Source organism: Cyprinodon tularosa, unplaced genomic scaffold, assembly GCF_016077235.1.
Source record: "Cyprinodon tularosa strain WSP-4 unplaced genomic scaffold, ASM1607723v1 ctg1117, whole genome shotgun sequence".
In the NCBI taxonomy this organism is placed as follows: domain Eukaryota; kingdom Metazoa; phylum Chordata; class Actinopteri; order Cyprinodontiformes; family Cyprinodontidae; genus Cyprinodon; species Cyprinodon tularosa.
In genome coordinates, this window is record NW_024037913.1 from 149,770 (window position 1) to 166,465 (window position 16,696).

At 41.7% G+C, this 16,696-nt stretch overlaps 1 protein-coding gene across 1 annotated transcript in view; it reads right to left on the reverse strand.

Annotated features, from left to right (window-relative positions):
- The window catches only part of myo5c (myosin VC), a 33,005-nt gene that overhangs the window by 3,771 nt on the left and 12,538 nt on the right, over window positions 1-16,696 (reverse strand). Inside the window, exons 18-34 of the mRNA XM_038299219.1 lie at window positions 16,560-16,671; window positions 13,674-13,885; window positions 13,426-13,591; window positions 13,198-13,344; window positions 11,174-11,338; window positions 10,959-11,052; window positions 9,456-9,519; window positions 9,021-9,295; window positions 8,874-8,937; window positions 8,714-8,794; window positions 7,286-7,466; window positions 7,096-7,189; window positions 3,927-3,990; window positions 3,681-3,849; window positions 3,509-3,593; window positions 3,336-3,428; window positions 2,188-2,342 (exon numbers count right to left, since the gene is read on the reverse strand). Coding sequence (XP_038155147.1) covers window positions 2,188-2,342; window positions 3,336-3,428; window positions 3,509-3,593; window positions 3,681-3,849; window positions 3,927-3,990; window positions 7,096-7,189; window positions 7,286-7,466; window positions 8,714-8,794; window positions 8,874-8,937; window positions 9,021-9,295; window positions 9,456-9,519; window positions 10,959-11,052; window positions 11,174-11,338; window positions 13,198-13,344; window positions 13,426-13,591; window positions 13,674-13,885; window positions 16,560-16,671 — 2,221 coding nt within the window. The remainder of the gene's footprint in view (window positions 1-2,187; window positions 2,343-3,335; window positions 3,429-3,508; window positions 3,594-3,680; window positions 3,850-3,926; window positions 3,991-7,095; window positions 7,190-7,285; window positions 7,467-8,713; window positions 8,795-8,873; window positions 8,938-9,020; window positions 9,296-9,455; window positions 9,520-10,958; window positions 11,053-11,173; window positions 11,339-13,197; window positions 13,345-13,425; window positions 13,592-13,673; window positions 13,886-16,559; window positions 16,672-16,696) is intronic.

Below are 16,696 nucleotides of genomic sequence, written 5' to 3' on the forward strand. Positions count from 1 at the left end.
TCTTGCTTTACGGCGAGAACTGCTACACGCCCCCAGTGAAAGGCATGCTCGTTGCTAGCTCAGTGGCGTTATCATGGCGGAACCAGCGAGAATTTTCAAACTCGAAAATTGGAACAAAATAGTCACTTAATGCAGTAGACACGGTGATTCGTTGCGTTCGCCTGCTAAGCTCAAAACAACCGCGCCTGGCTTGACGGAGAAACCAGCTGAGCATATTTACGACATTGCACTTTTACTTTCACCCTCTGGGGGGAGCCTCGCTGGAAAATCAACACCGGTTGCATAGTATACCTTTAAGACAGCTGAATAAAGTGAAGTTTCTATTTAATTAGGTTGAATTAAAATTCTATGTCTTACTAGGTCCATATACATTCATAACTTAGGGAATTTTACATATTTTTGACTTAATTTAAGTTAAAATAACTTAGAACTCAAGAAAACTGATAGATTCAGCAGTAAAAATTAGGTTTTTTTTTTATTTGTTCTGGAAAAAAAAAAACTTTAGCAGATGAAACAGGGATCCTATCTCAATACCACTTTAGTCTTATCACCTTATAGTTTTTAAATAATTAGTAAAACTGAATTTGTAAAGAAAAAAAAATGAAATAGATCCAAAGGACCTATCAGTAACCATATCTGTTCCAGCGCAGGTCATCATTACAATTTCTTTGAGTTTTATGTCTTCGGCACAGTGGCCAACAGTGGCATCCTTGGCTGGTCCTTAAGTGGTCCTCTAACATTCCTTTTTAAAAATCAATCTTTGTACTAAAATATTCTTTCCGGTACAGGATCTTACTGCTACTGCTCTTTAATTATGTGTAATTTGAGAGAAGTCGTCCTCATTTGATTTATGCTCCTCGATTTGAAAATGTCTGCAGTGGTGTAAATATTTTGTGTATCCATGTTGTGCTTTTTCAGGTTGTGCTATATGGTATTTAAGGTTAAATGTCTGGGCAAGGTGCAATATTGTAGCCTGGTGAGACCATCCTGATCTCGCGAGCTTTCAAGGTTTCACTCGCAGATCAGTCTGGAGATTCTCCGTTAAAGAAAATTTGGAGCCGTTCACCCAACGAACGTCCAATCAGCGTTGGCTTTGAGGCGGGTTGAGGTGTGACGCAACGAGAAGCGCGACAGTTCAGTCTAAAGAACATGGCGGCTTCAGCCGATGAAACTAGCGTTAGCGTGGCTATCGAGCAAGTTTTATGGGAATTACAGAGTATTTCTTCACTGAAAGAAGAGCAAAACACTGCTCTGGAGGCTTTTCTCAGAGGAAAAGAAGTTTTTGCTCTTCTCCGGTTGCTGGTTTCAGCAAGAGTTTGATCTATCAATTGGCTCCTCTTCGTCGTCGCTCTGTTAGTACGTCATATGCTTCGTTGATCTGATTGGTTTATTTGGCCCGTCTATCACCAACATAGGCCAATCAGCTAACCAGTATTTTTGCCCCTCCCCAAAATTACTTCAACGGAAGGTTTCCAGATGGATATGCGGAGCAAATCCATCTGGTGGAGTCAGGTTAGCAATATTGTGGTACATTTTGTAAAACTGTCATGCGTATATGAAAATTAGATTGATTCAAGTATTTTGATTTCATTTATAGTTTGTGTTTCCTTAGTAGTATATGTTCTCTAACAGGCGTAACTGTCTTTCTGTCCGAAGGTTTTTACCCGACTGCTGTTGAGACTGACCACAAAATGGGGAAATAAAAAGAATGGAAAAAGTCTCATCTGCTTTGTCTGAGTAAATCCAGCTATACTCTTAATGTCATGGGTCCGGCCCTTTCAATGGTGGGTTGCAGCTACTGAAAAGCTTGACAGTCATGATTTGTGGACATTAAGAGAAGCGTCATGTCCTGGTCCAGAGCCTGTAATTCAGGTGGAGTAAAAGTAAAAACATATCCACGTCCAGGAGAAGGCCAGTGGAGGGGATTTTGACTGGGAAGGGCCATTTTGAATGACTGCTACTGTATAGCTTCTAATACGTGGGCCAAACTAATTTAGAAGAATTTCAGAGTTTAAAAACAACACTCATGACGAGAGCATGTTGTTTTCTTACATGTACTGAAAATTGCTGTACGAATTATTACGTTTTTTCTACACGATGTCTAAACATCGGGTGCAGATGCATCTTTACACGCAGACTATATTCAATAAAATGGATCTTAGTACACAGACTGAAAACCAGTTTTACCGCAGTGACTTTTTTGATCCCTTGAATGATGGAATTCATCAGAGACTTCAGTTTGTTGTCGTCATTCAGGTAGTCGGCATGACGGACGCACATGAACAGGAGGAAAGCTGGCAGAGTCGGGATCACGTTGACCACCACACCTTTGGGCTTCAGGTCTGTTAAAATGAAGGAGAACATCATCATTATTATACTGAAATTCAAAGAAAGCTCATTAACTAGAAGATCATAACTAGGGGTTGGTATTGCCAAAGAAGTCACGATGCGATTCGATCACAATGCATCACGATACTTGAATTATTGCGATGCATTCATACATAGCTGTATTTTTGAAATGACTTTTGGAGGTGTTGCCATGAAAACAAATACTACTGTAACAATATATCAACTTCATTTTTACCTTTGTTTTTAAAACCAAAATGCTTCCAAACATCGAATTTGAAATGTGATGGAGCCGGACGAAGTTTCTCAATCTCCTCCGTGTTTGGTTTATGAATGACTCGGCGCAGTATCCCGCGGCCGGAAATGCTTGTGACACAAGGCAGCGACATCTACTGGACTGGAAGTTGTATTACACTTGTTTTTGGCTGATGTTCGCCAACCATTCATGCAATTTTATTTATTCATTTTTTTCTAATTAATAATCGATACTTGGCGTCAAGAATCGATGCAGTCGATGACGAAAATTAGAATCACGATGCATCATCATGACGATTATTTTGCACGCCCCTAATCTTAACTATGATGATTCCAAAACAGTTAAAAAACAACAATCCACTGGACTTTGTTTCCAAGTTTGAAGACGTTTCTCTTCCCATCCAGGAAGCTTTTTAAATTCAAAATGTCGTTTTCTTGAATGTACTGCATATGCATTATAATGCAAATTTAATGTACCGAATAAGTACTGAATATGAAAATGTCTCCGGACCTTTACTGGTTGATGATTTTCTTTATTTGGCCCCGCTGATTTTAATTGGTTACCCCTGCTATAAAGCCTGGAACTCAACGCTATTCCTGACATTTTGAATTACAAAATCTTCCTGAATGGAAAAGAAACGTCTTCAAACTTGGAAACAAAGTCCAGAGGATTGATTTCTAACTTTTTTTGGAATGACTATGACCTGGATGACTGAGAATCTTCAGCAGCATACCTATGATGATAGTTTGAATGAGCCTTGCTTCATCCTCCCTCCTATACTCCAACATGCCGAGGTATTCTTTAGGAAGAGCGGGATTTTGTTTCGCTGTGGGAGAAGCAGCATACGTTATAAACATTGTGAAATTAAATTATTTCCATTATGTATGAAGGACAATATAACTCCACCTCTCTGTGAGTGTTTCAGACTCTTTATCTGCTTATGGAGTTTCTTGATGCATCGCTCCTTCTGGTCAAGCTGCTCCTCCAAGTCCTGCGTGTTAATGACACGTTAATAACCGTCGGTTTTTAACTTTTCGCACAGTAACCCTTCACCTAGGAGGCTCTCTCTCTCACACACCATGTTTTCGGCGGTTAACTGTGACGCCTCCTCTCGCAGCTTTCTTTTCACTTCTCCCTCCATCAGCTGCTGTCTTTTCAAGTGTTCGTTCTCCTCCTCCAGTTCCTCTATCCTTCCCTGAAGCTGCTCCCTGGTCTCATCCAGCTCCTTGGCCCTCTCCTCAAAGTGCCTAAAATGCATTAAGACAGCTGGAAGTTATGATTCAGCACTCTGAGTGAGAAAAATAAACGGTGAAATAAATGTTACCGGCGTTGCGTGCTTTCTTCTGCGATCTTCTTGTGGAGAATGGTGCTGATCTCATTATTTTTCTCTTTCATTATATGAGAAAGAAAAAAAAGGTCAGATAAAGAGTGATTAAAAAAAACTCAAACATCATCTAGATCAGGGGTCACCAAAGCGGTTATTCTGTTGCTCTTCTTTTTAATCATTTGTGTATTATTTCATCATGTTAACTATTTCATCATATTTCAGTGGTTTCAAAATTACATTAAAAAGAAAATTAGAAATGAATAAAAGAATAAAATAAGTAGTGATGCACGATATAATCGGCCCCCTATCGGTATCGGCCTTAAAACTGAATATCGGACATCGGCCACCCCACCGATATTTAACCCGATATTTGATCAGCTTCTGAGTTTCTAAAGTCTAAAAAAAATAAAATACTACTTCTTCTTCTTCCTCAAAAACTTCTTTTTTACAGACTTAAAAACTTCTAAAGACGAAGGAAAAAATATTGATCCATTAAAATATCCCAATATCTTCATATGCTGATATATTGCCATTTAAAAACACCATATCAATCTCTTTTACTAATGAAATATTGCTATATGTCATCGTTATGCTACGAAATCCCCCGAAAATTCACCAATGTTGCCATATTTTTATATGTTGATATATTGACGCGGTATCGATCTATTTTACTAACAAAATCTCACAAGAATTTGCAAAATATCACGAGAGTTTGTAACAGAACGATGAAATTTCACGAGATTTTGAAAGTAAAATAGATCGATACCACGTTTTTAAAAATCAATATGATATCAGCATATGAAAATATATTTGAGTATATTATTTTTCAAAGTGTCAGAAATGGATAACAAAACTGCTATTTTCAATGACTACTTATTTTTGTCCAGCTTTTACATCGGTATCGATATCGGTTATCGGCTACATGAGTTTTAAAATATCGGCATATCGGATATCGGCCAAAATCCCAATATCGTGCATCCCTAAAAATGAGTTTTTTATGGATGAGATTTACTGCAGGTGAACACTGATCCCTCCAGTTCATAGGTCAGTATTGGTAGCCCTTCCTATGACTCGGTAGCCATGAATTAGCAGTCAGCCTTTAAAAGGTTGGTGACGACTGATCTAATCGTGGGTCTGCAACCTGCGGCTCCAGAGCCTCGTGTGGCTCTTTGGACCCTCTACATTAGCTCTTAATAGTGGCTAAAAATGATGGAAAGAACTAAATAATGTACTTTAACAACAAATACCTTAGACTGGAAAGCACCAGAAATATGTTTTTAGAGCCATTTTTTGCTTCAGTTAGCTTGGAAACGAGGTGTTTTATTGTTTTTTTTATTGTTCTTTTTTTACATCAAATAATATCCTACAGGAAATAAAAAATCCATGCTTCAGTTTTATGAATTGTTTCATGTTTTTCCTTATTTTAAAAGCAAAGAATCCTAAGAGGTTATTTCAAATGGCAACATATTTCTTATGGCAGATATTTAACAAAAATAATATTTTTTTTTAAATAAAATAAAATCATGGGCGTGCAGGTGGCGCAGTGGTCCGTGCGCAGAACCCATTAATGGAGGCCTTAGTCGTCAACGCGGCCGACCCGGGTTTGAATCCGGCTTGTGGTCTTTTGCCTCATGTCCCCCCCCCCCTCTCAGGCCCTCTTTTCTGTCAGCCTACTGTCATAAAAACGAGCCACTAGTGCCGTAATCATGTAATATTTTGTGTCTCTAAACTATTTTTATTTAGCTGGAGTCAGGGCAGGGGCGTTGCTAGGCACAAAGCTTTACTGGGGCACTGGCCCCCTACCGCATATGTCCCTCCTTCCATACACAAATACAGACAAGCACACTGCCCAACCCTGATACATTCCTACCAAAATTACCAGTTGAGATAATAATGAGTGTAAGAGCATATTTGTTTTAACAAACATGAACATTTTCAACATTGCAGCTATAAAAAATAAGACATCAACAACTTTGACAAATAAAAAGTTTCCTTATACACATTCTGAAGTAATCATTAATTCCTAGGTTACAGAGTTTTAGTTCGGGGGAAAGTTTAACTCAACCTGAACTAAGCTTTTCTTTTCTTTTATGAGCATTAAAGTGTACCTCCTATTTTTCATTTTTGCAAAGCGGTCAATCACTAGACTGTGACTCAGCTTAGAAAGTTCTTCCTTTTCAACTGATAAAATAGCCAGATCATTGAGCCTGTCTTGTCCCATTGTGCTCCTCAGCCAAGTGTGGATCCTTCTCAACACACTGAATGACCTTTCACAACTCCAGCTGTAGACTGGGATGGTGATGGAGATCTGGATGATCTGCGTTAGTGTGGGGAACATGGTGTTATCGAGCAAGTTGGAAACACACTGCTTATCCTTGATGACAAGGCTTTCTTTTACAACCAGGAAAAGTTTTTAAACCATTTTGAATTAAATGAATGTTTTTTTACTCCAAATTTGTCCTGGGGATGGTGGGACAACTTCACTTGTTTAGGACCATCCAGCACCTTCATTCTCATTCTCTACAGCAAACATTAAAAAACGTAAATTTATATTTATGTAAATATCAATCATATTGCCTATAACGTTGCTAATGTAATTTAGCTTAAATCACTAATTCATCCCAGGACCTTACCTCCCTCTCTCTCATCTTGTTTTTCTGCTTCGTGTGAGGAATTTCCTGATATCCATCTACACATCAATGCGGTAATTTTCAGTTAGTAGCCTATAAATCATGTGGTTTCACTGGGAAAATAATAAAACTGACAGGTAAGAAACGTTACCAGAACTAAAAATGCGTCGCGGCCGCACAGTGTCCCATCCAACTCAGTTGAAAGCAGCGCGTTAATTTACCTGCAGTTCATGCAGTGACCTGCGCGGACGTGGGGGCGCTATTACATCCTCAATTTGGAGTAGAAATATACGTCTCCTCCCTTTGGAAATATTTTAATTGATGTATTAAAAATGTATTACTGTTGCAAATATTCATGAGATTTATACTGGGTCACAGCTCATTTATACTGGGGCACGTGCCCCAGTAAATGGGGTCTGGCGACGCCGATGAGTCAGGGCAAAATGGCCCTTTGGATATGGAAGGTTGCAGACCCCTGATCTAGATATTAGAAAGGCTTGATCCTGGAGTTGAATAGCTTTAAAAATGAACCTTACCAGCTAACTCGCAGCTCTGCTCCTTGACAACGACATCAAGCTCCTGCTTTTGTCTCTGCAGCTCAGAAACCTGCAGCTTCAGCTCTGGTATGACCTGGTTGTTGGAGTAAAACACCATCAAAGCTTTGCATCAACTCATTTAAGCTGTTTAACGTCGTATTTTGGTGATGAAATGAAGCGCGGAGCGTACAGAGTTCTCACTGCTGAGCCTGGACACCTCTTGGCGAATATCCTCATTGATGTTACTTTTTTCCTGGAAAAGATTTTGCAGCTTGCTGTTCTCATTCTGAAGGTGGTCCACTTTCAGGCTCAGGCCCTCCAGCTGAGATTCATACATCTCCTTCTGCTCCCTCTGGTGGCTTTCCATTAACCTTAAACAAGGAGGGGATTTACCATTAGGCAATACTAGGCAGTTTCCTAGGACCCCAAGTTCTTGGGGCCCCATAAAACTTGTTAGTTTTTTGCAATTGTGCTAAATTGACAGTAAAACGGTGACTGCTGAAATACTGAAGCAGGGCTGGGCTGTGGTGGTGATCCAGAGACACTGGAGAGGCTACCGCACCAGACAGGTCTACCAGATCCTCCGTCTGGCCTCCATCACCATCCAAGCCTTCACCAGAGGCTGGATGGCCAGGAAACGCTACAAGAAGGTCTGAGACTAAGAGGAGCTGTTAGGCTCTGATTTATTAAAACATGATTCTGCGTCTCTGAGATTTCATCTAACTTTACAGATGATGGAGGAACACAAAGTTGTGGTTCTGCAGAAATATGCCAAAGCGTGGCTGGCCCGGCGGCGCTTTCAAACCATGCGTCGACTCGTGCTCAATGTCCAGCTCTCCTACAGGGTGCAGCAGCTCAGGAAGAAGAATGAGGAGCAGGTGAATATCCTTCATATTTAATGGAGGCAGTTGCCTAGGGCCCCAAGTCCCTGGGTTACATGTAAAAGAAAACAAACCATGCAAAGAGCAGTGTTGCCAACTTAGCGCTTTAGTCGCTATATTTAGCCACTTTTCAGACCCCTCTAGCACTTTGATTTCTAAAAAGCTCCTAGCGCCAAATCTAGAGACTTTTTTCTGCTACTGGAGACTTTGGAGACAACATCTAAAAGCAGCGAACTCTGCTCTCCAGAGCGAGTAGATTGGTAACCCCGCCTCCTGCTCTCCTCTATCTTGTCTGCTGTCATGATTCATGCAGCCATTATTTCATCCAAATGAAAAATGGAGAACAGAGAAGCAGATCATGGCTTGTCTACAGTGAAAAGAAGGACTGGGTTATTTACTTTGGCCTTTTTGGAAACACAGGAAGGAGCAATCAGCTAAGTGAGCTTAGTGCTTGGAAAAAATCTTTCATTCCTTTAGAGACAGCATGAAAAGTCAGCTGAGTACAAAACATAGAGAGGAAAACAAGAAGAAAAGGGACAAGAAGAGAGGGACACAACCTAGAACAGATAATGGATGTCTATTCTATTAACATTTCTCTATCTGGAGAATGGGGACCCTGCCCATCTTTGCTTAGGGCCCCAAATTTCCTAAATCCGCCCCTGACCTTAAAATGACATCTTAGCAGTTTAACCAAAGCAGAGGACAGAAATGCAACGATTTCACGTTGAATTCTTTACCTTGTAGCTTTTTGAAGACCCTCAAAAGCTTCATGTAAATCATCTGGTTCATAAATCTTCTCAGAATCGTCTGGAATAAACCTTTAAATAAAAATGAAGTTAAAATAAAATGCTGAAAAAGTTATAAAAATTTAAAACTTTTGAAACCCAAATAAGTTACCCTCCAATTTTTTCCTCTTCAACAACACCGCCAAGCAGCTGTCTTATGATTTCCTTGGTTTTCGCTGCAACAATATTTAATTATTTTTAAAGACTTTATTTCTGTGAGGAGATTAAGGTAAAAAAAATTAGCGTAACATCTGTAAACCTCTTGTTTGCTCTGACTGTTCCTTCATCCTGCGGTCCAGGTTATCCCTCTGATTCTGCAAGTTGTTCATGTCTCTGCGCAGCTCTGGGATGACCTTCACATGCTTGGTGAGCTGAAGGACCTGTTCCTGCAGGTCAGAGCTCACCTGTGCTCCCTCTTCCATCTTCCTCTTCAGACTCACTCTCTCCTCTTTTAATCGCTTTATCTCCTCCTTCAAAGTTTCCAGCTCTTTCTCGTTATCATATCTCTGGATCTCGATGTTGTTTTCTGCAATTCTACAGTAAAACCAGCAGTGATCAGTTGAATCACAGTTGACCTGCTGCAGATTTATTTAGTCTTCTTTTTTTTTTTTTTTTTTTTTTTATTAAACACAAAAGAAACAGTTAAAATTTTTGGCTCAAGAAACGTTTATTAAGTCATTTTAAATAGACTTACTTTCTAAGTCGGACTTCATTTTCTTTCTCTTCCTGAAGGCTCATTTTCACTTGATCAAAACTTTCTGTAAGATGTAACACAGCAGTAACATGCAGGAGTTACTGTTTAAATTCAATTCAAATCCTTTATTTCTGTAAAAAATGCAAACTGAAAGGTTGCACTAGTTTATAAAAACGTTAGAAAAAACTTAGCAAAACTTAATATATAGAGTATGAAAAATAACATTGCAAAGTGCCTGTACAATCCATTGTATGCGAGTCATTTTACTTTATTGTAAAAAACAAATTTCTTTACAGAAATTATTTAAGGGTAATGGTGCATCTTTTGGAACTTCAGAGCACAGCTGCAAATTGCAAACAGATTTTATTGCCACTAACTCATAAAGCTCGTCTTTTTCACTAATTCCTCATGGAATATGTAATTTTATCAAGAAAAGCAGGGAGTAAGAACTTTTACTTTAGTGTGATTTTTATTTGCTGTTATGTTTTACAATACATCATAGTAAGAGAGCTGGTCGTAACTGGAGCTCACTAAATTATACGTACATTTTCTAAAGACCTTGAATGTCAGGTTTTGCCCCCATTTCTCCTTCCCCGCTAAAAAGCCCCTTATGACCTTTAAATGAAACATTCACTAAAGAGATATATCTGTAGATTTTAAGATTATATGTAATATAAAAAACCGTGCTGCTATGAGAACAACATTTCTAAATGAAATTGCATCCATCACCTATGGAAACAGATTTCTTATTTTTAAAATACAGCTTTTTTTCAGGGCTGGAATTGTTTATAATTATTAAAACTGGTCATCCAGGTCAGTCATTCCAAATTAGTTGAAAAACAATCCACTGGACTTTGTTCAAATTTGAAGACGTTTCGCTTCCCATCCAGGAAGCTTTTTCAATTCAAAACGTCAGAAATAGAACTCGTATATCTCTAAACTCAATAGCGTTGAACTCAACGCTATTTCTGACATTTTTAATTGAAAAAGCTTCCTGGGTTGGAAGCGAACTCTAAACCCGGAAACAAAGTCCAGAGGATTGTTTTTTTTTTTTCAACTTTTTTGAAATTATTAAAAGCTCCAAACACAGCTGCAAAGGAAAATGGTATCAAAAAAGTTATAATCCGTTTAAAACAATCTGTAAAAAAAATATATAAAAAAAAAAAATTAAATAAAAAAAACAATACATTTAAAAAAAAAAGAATCTATCCAATAAATGAGTAACGCAACTAAATGCGGACTTAATAAGTCCAATCCTTTGTTTCTTCCTTACTGATCTTGTTTCTTGTACTTAAACCGGCTGAGTAACAGAAACTTATGGAAGTTCCTCCTGTTTGCTGTAGTTTATAAATAATTGGATAAATCAGAAAGATTTCTGCATTTCTATTCATAAAAAAACTTTCCGAACGATTCCCGTATTATCTAGCAGTCCTGGTTATATTTACCCACCTTTAATAACTTTAAACATAAATTCCGATAAGTTTTATATAAAGACCTTTTTACCCTTGGTTTCTTTGATGGAAGCTTCAAGCTTTTTCTCCATGTTTTCCTTTTCAAGCTTTAGAGCCTCTATTTGCTTTTGAAGCTGATTAATTGTCTAAAGTTAAAATAAAAAAAACAACAAATAAATTTCATTTAGAAATATACAAAAAAAATTTTAACAAAAAGAAGCAGTGAATTCAAATATCGCTATGAAAGTTATTCATATTGAGACAAACCAGGTTGGCTTCTTCTCTTGCTTTTCTTTCTCTTTCCTCTGCAGAGGCCTTCAGGTTGGTTATTTTTTCCAGCTGCGCCTCCTGACTGCGAACTCTGTCCATTGTTTGGGAATGAGTGCTGGCCAGGCTAGTCAGTCTTTCCATCAATCCTCGGTTCTCTTTGTTCTGTCAGGAAAGTCAGTTCCATTTTATCCCAAAACTATTCATACACCCGGCAGACTGAGATTGTCTCTGATAGTAAACAATGCAGGAGTATGCATATTAACATATACATGTAACTAATTAAATATACTTTTTTATGTGTGTTGAAAATGATTTATGACCCTAGTAATCAATGGAATCATACTTATTGCAGCCATCAAACCCTTATGTATAAATGACAATTATTCACAAAGCTGCGACGGATTTAGGAAATTTAGGGCCCTTGACAATCACTTTTTTCATTTAGTGGGGGATTAATAATAAACACAGTCAGACAAACACGAATCAAATGTACATTTTGCCAAATAAAACAAAAATATCCCCATCATAGCCAACGGTACTTAACACACAGCTTTGCCGAGAGAGGGCTGCCGCAGACGGGCCAACGATAGCCCTGGCTGCCGGAAGACGGGCCAACGTTAGCCCCTGGCTGCGGCAGACGGGCCAAGGTTAGCCCCTGGCTGCGGCAGACGGGCCAACGTTAGCCCTGGCTGCCACAGACGGGCCAACGTTAGCCCTGGCTGCCACAGACGGGCCAACGTTAGCCCTGGCTGCCACAGACGGGCCAACGTTAGCCCTGGCTGCCACAGACGGGCCAACGTTAGCCCTGGCTGCCACAGACGGGCCAACGTTAGCCCCTGGCTGCCGCAGACGGGCCAACGTTAGCCCTGGCTGCCACAGACGGGCCAACGTTAGCCCTGGCTGCCACAGACGGGCCAACGTTAGCCCTGGCTGCCGGAAGACGGGCCAACGATAGCCCTGGCTGCCTCAGACGGGCCAACGTTAGCCCCTGGCTGCTGCAGACGGGCCAACGTTAGCCCCTGGCTGCTGCAGACGGGCCAACGTCAGCCCTGGCTGCCACAGACGGGCCAACGTCAGCCCTGGCTGCCACAGACGGGCCAACGTTAGCCCCTGGCTGCTGCAGACGGGCCAACGTTAGCCCTGGCTGCCACAGACGGGCCAACGTCAGCCCTGGCTGCCACAGACGGGCCAACGTCAGCCCCTGGCTGCCGCAGACGGGCCAACGATAGCCCTGGCTGCCGGAAGACGGGCCAACGATAGCCCTGGCTGCCTCAGACGGGCCAACGTTAGCCCTGGCTGCCACAGACGGGACAACGTTAGCCCTGGCTGCCACAGACGGGCCAACGTTAGCCCCTGGCTGCTGCAGACGGGCCAACGTTAGCCCTGGCTGCCACAGACGGGCCAACGTTAGCCCTGGCTGCCACAGACGGGCCAACGTTAGCCCTGGCTGCCGGAAGACGGGCCAACGATAGCCCTGGCTGCCTCAGACGGGCCAACGTTAGCCCCTGGCTGCTGCAGACGGGCCAACGTTAGCCCCTGGCTGCTGCAGACGGGCCAACGTTAGCCCCTGGCTGCCACAGACGGGCCAACGTTAGCCCTGGCTGCCACAGACGGGCCAACGTTAGCCCTGGCTGCCACAGACGGGCCAACGTTAGCCCTGGCTGCCACAGACGGGCCAACGTTAGCCCTGGCTGCCACAGACGGGCCAACGTTAGCCCCTGGCTGCCACAGACGGGCCAACGTTGGCACCCTGGCTAACGACCTCCAACACTAAACTCTCCTCCTCTTGCATGTTTCCGCTGTCCATAGCGTTCCTTGACAGCGTCGTTTCTAAGTCACCAATTTAGTGCTACTTGGTCCCAATGGAATTTCCCATTGGTAACCTGCTAGCCCTAAGTTGCTAACTAATTAGCAATGATACTTTCGAGAAACCAGGAACTTGGGGCCCTAGGTAACTGTCTAGTATAGCCTAATGGTAAATCGCCTCCTGTAGCTGAACATTAAATATGAAGGATATTCACCTGCTCCTCATTCTTCTTCCTGAGCTGCTGCACCCTGTAGGAGAGCTGGACATTGAGCACGAGTCGACGCATGGTTTGAAAGCGCCGCCGGGCCAGCCACGCTTTGGCATATTTCTGCAGAACCACAACTTTGTGTTCCTCCATCATCTGTAAAGTTAGATGAAATCTCAGAGACGCAGAATCATGTTTTAATAAATCAGAGCCTAACAGCTCCTCTTAGTCTCAGACCTTCTTGTAGCGTTTCCTGGCCATCCAGCCTCTGGTGAAGGCTTGGATGGTGATGGAGGCCAGACGGAGGATCTGGTAGACCTGTCTGGTGCGGTAGCCTCTCCAGTGTCTCTGGATCACCACCACAGCCCAGCCCTGCTTCAGTATTTCAGCAGTCACCGTTTTACTGTCAATTTAGCAAAATCTGTTTAGTTCTGGCAACATGTTGCTCAACAGAACCCCAGGTACTGTAAGGGAACAGCCCTCACCGGATTGTCCTCTTTCCTCGGATGTACTGCTGGAGGATGATGGCTGCCTCTCTTATCCTCAGGTACTTCCTCCTGTGGCTCCATCCTCGGACATGCTTCTGAATGGTCACACATGCTCCCCGCAGTCGATCCAGACGCAGCTTCTCCAGGTAAGCTACCTGTCCGGCTCGGAAGAAGATTTTTGTACGGCCAAACTTGTACTGGTTGGAGTCCTGGAAATGAACATTTACAAACATTGGTCCTCCTGCAAGTCTTCAAAAGCTTTGAATTGACTGTTTGCACCTTTTGCTGGGAAAAACAACCAGTTCAAGGAAAAAAAAAAAACAAGAAAATACAAGAAAAAGTGTTGACATTAGCCTCTTTTTCTCTTAATAGAGGAAGTAATGGCGCAAAGTCTATTGTTGGCGCGCATCAAGGCGCATCAAAAGGTCCTGAAGCGCTTCTTAAGCAGCTGGAGCAAAGGATCTTGACGCATCTCACTGATCACAGCTAATATAGCAAAGCTGCTCTCTGGCATTGAATACAGGAGCAGCAGAAGCATCTGGACTGACTTTACTGGAGGTCTGACCTGAAGCATCAGAAATGAAGCAGCAGGAGCTTTTTTGTTTTTGAAATTGTTTGTGGTCTGAACGAAGCATAAGAACTTTGTTATTAATGTTTGCTAGAAAACCATAAATGAAGCATTATGAAGACCAAGAAGCATAGTAAACTGCTCAGAGAGGACGTTTAGGAAAAATGATAAGGTTTTTACAAGGCTAAACAAAGAGAGAGCTAATGACAGGCTCATGGCTGCTCTGGAGGAGCTGCAGGAACACACAGCTCAGGTAGGAATAACTATTATTCGTAACCTCCAAGATGTGGCATTAAGGAGAAGAGAAAAAAAACAACAAATGACTGAAATTGATTTAAAACACTTCCTGTTTGCCACAAACCACACATTTCCAATGTGTTTCTGATACAGGACACCAGCTGCAGATCTTTAGGAGAACTTTACTCAATACTGAGGTAATTTAGACAGCTGATTCAGGTGTGTTTGACCAGGGACACATCTGAAAATTGTAGGATCCTGTGGAATGGAGTTTAAAATGCCAAGTAGAGGACTAGTTAAACATCTACACCAAGATGCTTTGGTCAAATGGGCCAAAAACAAGCTGTGTTTAGTATACCAGACAGCAAACTGGCCAAAAGGTAAAACCCCATGTCCTAAACACGCTACTCTGAAACATAGAGGTGGGACTATCATGCAGCGAATGCCATGGAAATGGCATGTAGATGGAGCCGATCTCCAACAAACCATTGTGGCTTTCAGGAAAAACAGCCGTATTTGAAATTGTAACGATAATATATAGATATTTTTCTCAGTGTCCTGTCTGGCGGGCTGGCAATGAGAATAACTACCTTGATGCTAAAAAAAGAGCCTAATTTTGGCATCAATAGATTTTGCCTCGTTAGTGAAGCAGTACAGCTATCGCCATAGTGTTCCTCTTGATTTATGCATGTAAATAGCTTTATTATAATTAATGCAGGGAGTATTACAGGAAAAGGAAAAAGGAGAAAATATGAAAGAAAGAGGAGATAAAAGGGAGATAACGATAAAACATCTTCAGTCTGCTTCATCACCTGCAAAGAGATGGAAAAAGAACAGCACAACCAACGGATAAATTATAAGAGATCCAATAAAGTTGCACCTTGATGCTATCGCTGAAGTATAAGTAGTATTATTTAATCTGACATGTATAGAGCAGACTTTCTGTATGGAAGTGAATCTCTAAGTTCCTGGAGCAAAGCACCTGTAGTTGTTTGTGAGAGTGCACTGTGCATGTAAAGTTTATCCAGAGGGAAAATGTTTAATAGTGGTTGTGAAGAGCCAAAGACGCACCCCCCCAGAGCACCAAGGGAAGCGTCGGGGGACTCAAACCCCCAGACACCCAAAGGGATCTCCAGACCAAAGGCACCCAGTTTTATCTATAAAGCTTTAAAGATGTATATTTTATTATTTTTCTTCCTCTTCATTTCTATAAAGGACTTTGTCTTGGTCTGCTTAATAAAAATATCTAAAATCTGCAACTGAAATGCGACAATTTATAGAAACAAGTCTCAGGGGGTGGCAATACCTCCGGAATGAGCTGTGCACACAGTTTCCAATTGTTAGGAATCCAGTTTGTGTGGGTTGTGTTCTTGTGTGTATTCCCTCCACCACCAGGTGGCGCCTGGTTCTCGTTGGCCCTTTCATACACCTGGGGATGGTTGCCTCATTACCGGAGGACTCTTAAGCTGCTGACTGCCACTACCTCGACGCCAGAGTGTTTGCCAGTTTTGGGTACCCTAGCCAAGCTGAGTTTTGCTGAGCTTCAAACTGAGCTGGGGATTCAAACAGGAGGTTTGGATCTACTTTTCCCCAAAGGATTGTTTGAGCTTCACACTGAGCAGGGGATTCATCTCCACAAGAATCAGTTAAAGTACCATTGGAAATCTAAGTGGCAGTCAGCTCCTCCGTTCATCAAGGAAACACCTCAACCTGGGTAAACCCTGTCCGCCCTCCAACGAGCAAGTCAATTACCGGAACAACCCACACCGACAGGATTCAGAGAAAGACACCTTTACTGGAAACGTGAGTCCTGTTGCCTCTATTGCCTTTTGCAAATCGAAGCTAAAATTTCCCACAAAGCCTGAACTAACCACAGGAACTTCCCCTTCACTTTTCAGTCCCGGTTCGCCAGTGTTCAGAGCAGCACTGGACCCATCTCTACCAGCTCTCAATAAACCTGTTAAACCTTCCCTTAGTCTCTCCGTTTGGTCTTCCGCATGTGGGTCAGATCTTAGAATAAAATCATGACACCAATGAGCTTTCTAACTTAGAGATGCTTCATAACAATCATAGCGAACCTGAATCAATCTCTGCAGGACATTTTTACACGTTTCCTTTTTGTCAGTGAGGTCTGCCTCCAAATGTGACATCAGGATGCTGTATCGGCTGTAAAACTCAATGTATGTCCATCTGGAAACAAACAACAACAACAAAA